Genomic DNA, 578 nt, shown 5'->3' with positions numbered 1-578 from the left:
TCCTCCTCCTCCTCCTCCCCTCCTTCTTCCTCTTCTTCATCTACCTCATTGTCAGCCTCCTGCTCCCCATTTTCCTCATTAGCGTTCCCATTCGCAGGTGCATCTCTTCCATTCTCTGCCTCCTCCACAACTTCCTTCTTCTCCTTTAAGTCCTTGGTGGTGATCTCGGAGCTGGTGTCCACGGCCGTGTCTGACATGGTGGGGCACGCCGGTGATCCTATGCAGCGGATTTTTTTTTTAAAAAGCGAGAGTCCGCGGCGGTGGAGGAGGCGCGCGGCGGAGGTGGTTGCAGCGAGCGGAGAGGGAGCCACAGGAACAATGCAAAGATGGCTTTTCAGAGCAGCCAGTGGGGTACAGCTGTTTTTTTTAAACCCTTTTCCTCAGTCCTTCTTGAAAAAAATGTATTTTTTTCTTTATTTAAAGAAAATAGCTTCATTAATACGATGCAATAGTCTCTAATGAAATTGAAAGAAATTAATGATTTGTTCTGGAATTAGAGAGACTTCTAAAAGGAAAGTACAAATATACCTAAAGGACAGTCTAAAGCAGAGAATGCTTTCCCCCGCACTTTCAGCAAT

The 578-nt window shown here is 46.4% G+C and overlaps 1 protein-coding gene across 1 annotated transcript in view; it reads right to left on the bottom strand.

Annotated features, from left to right (window-relative positions):
* LOC102252799 (prothymosin alpha-like) overlaps positions 1–352 on the bottom strand; it is a 1036-nt gene extending 684 nt beyond the window's left edge. The window contains exon 1 of the mRNA XM_005871631.2: positions 2–352. Coding sequence (XP_005871693.1) covers positions 2–197 — 196 coding nt within the window. The 5' untranslated portion in view covers positions 198–352. The remainder of the gene's footprint in view (position 1) is intronic.
* Positions 353–578: the final 226 nt, after the last annotated feature.

Source organism: Myotis brandtii, unplaced genomic scaffold (genome assembly GCF_000412655.1).
Source record: "Myotis brandtii unplaced genomic scaffold, ASM41265v1 scaffold350, whole genome shotgun sequence".
In the NCBI taxonomy this organism is placed as follows: Eukaryota; Metazoa; Chordata; class Mammalia; order Chiroptera; family Vespertilionidae; genus Myotis; species Myotis brandtii.
The sequence above is the reverse complement of the archived record's forward strand: the minus strand, read 5'-3'. Positions and strand labels throughout refer to the sequence as shown.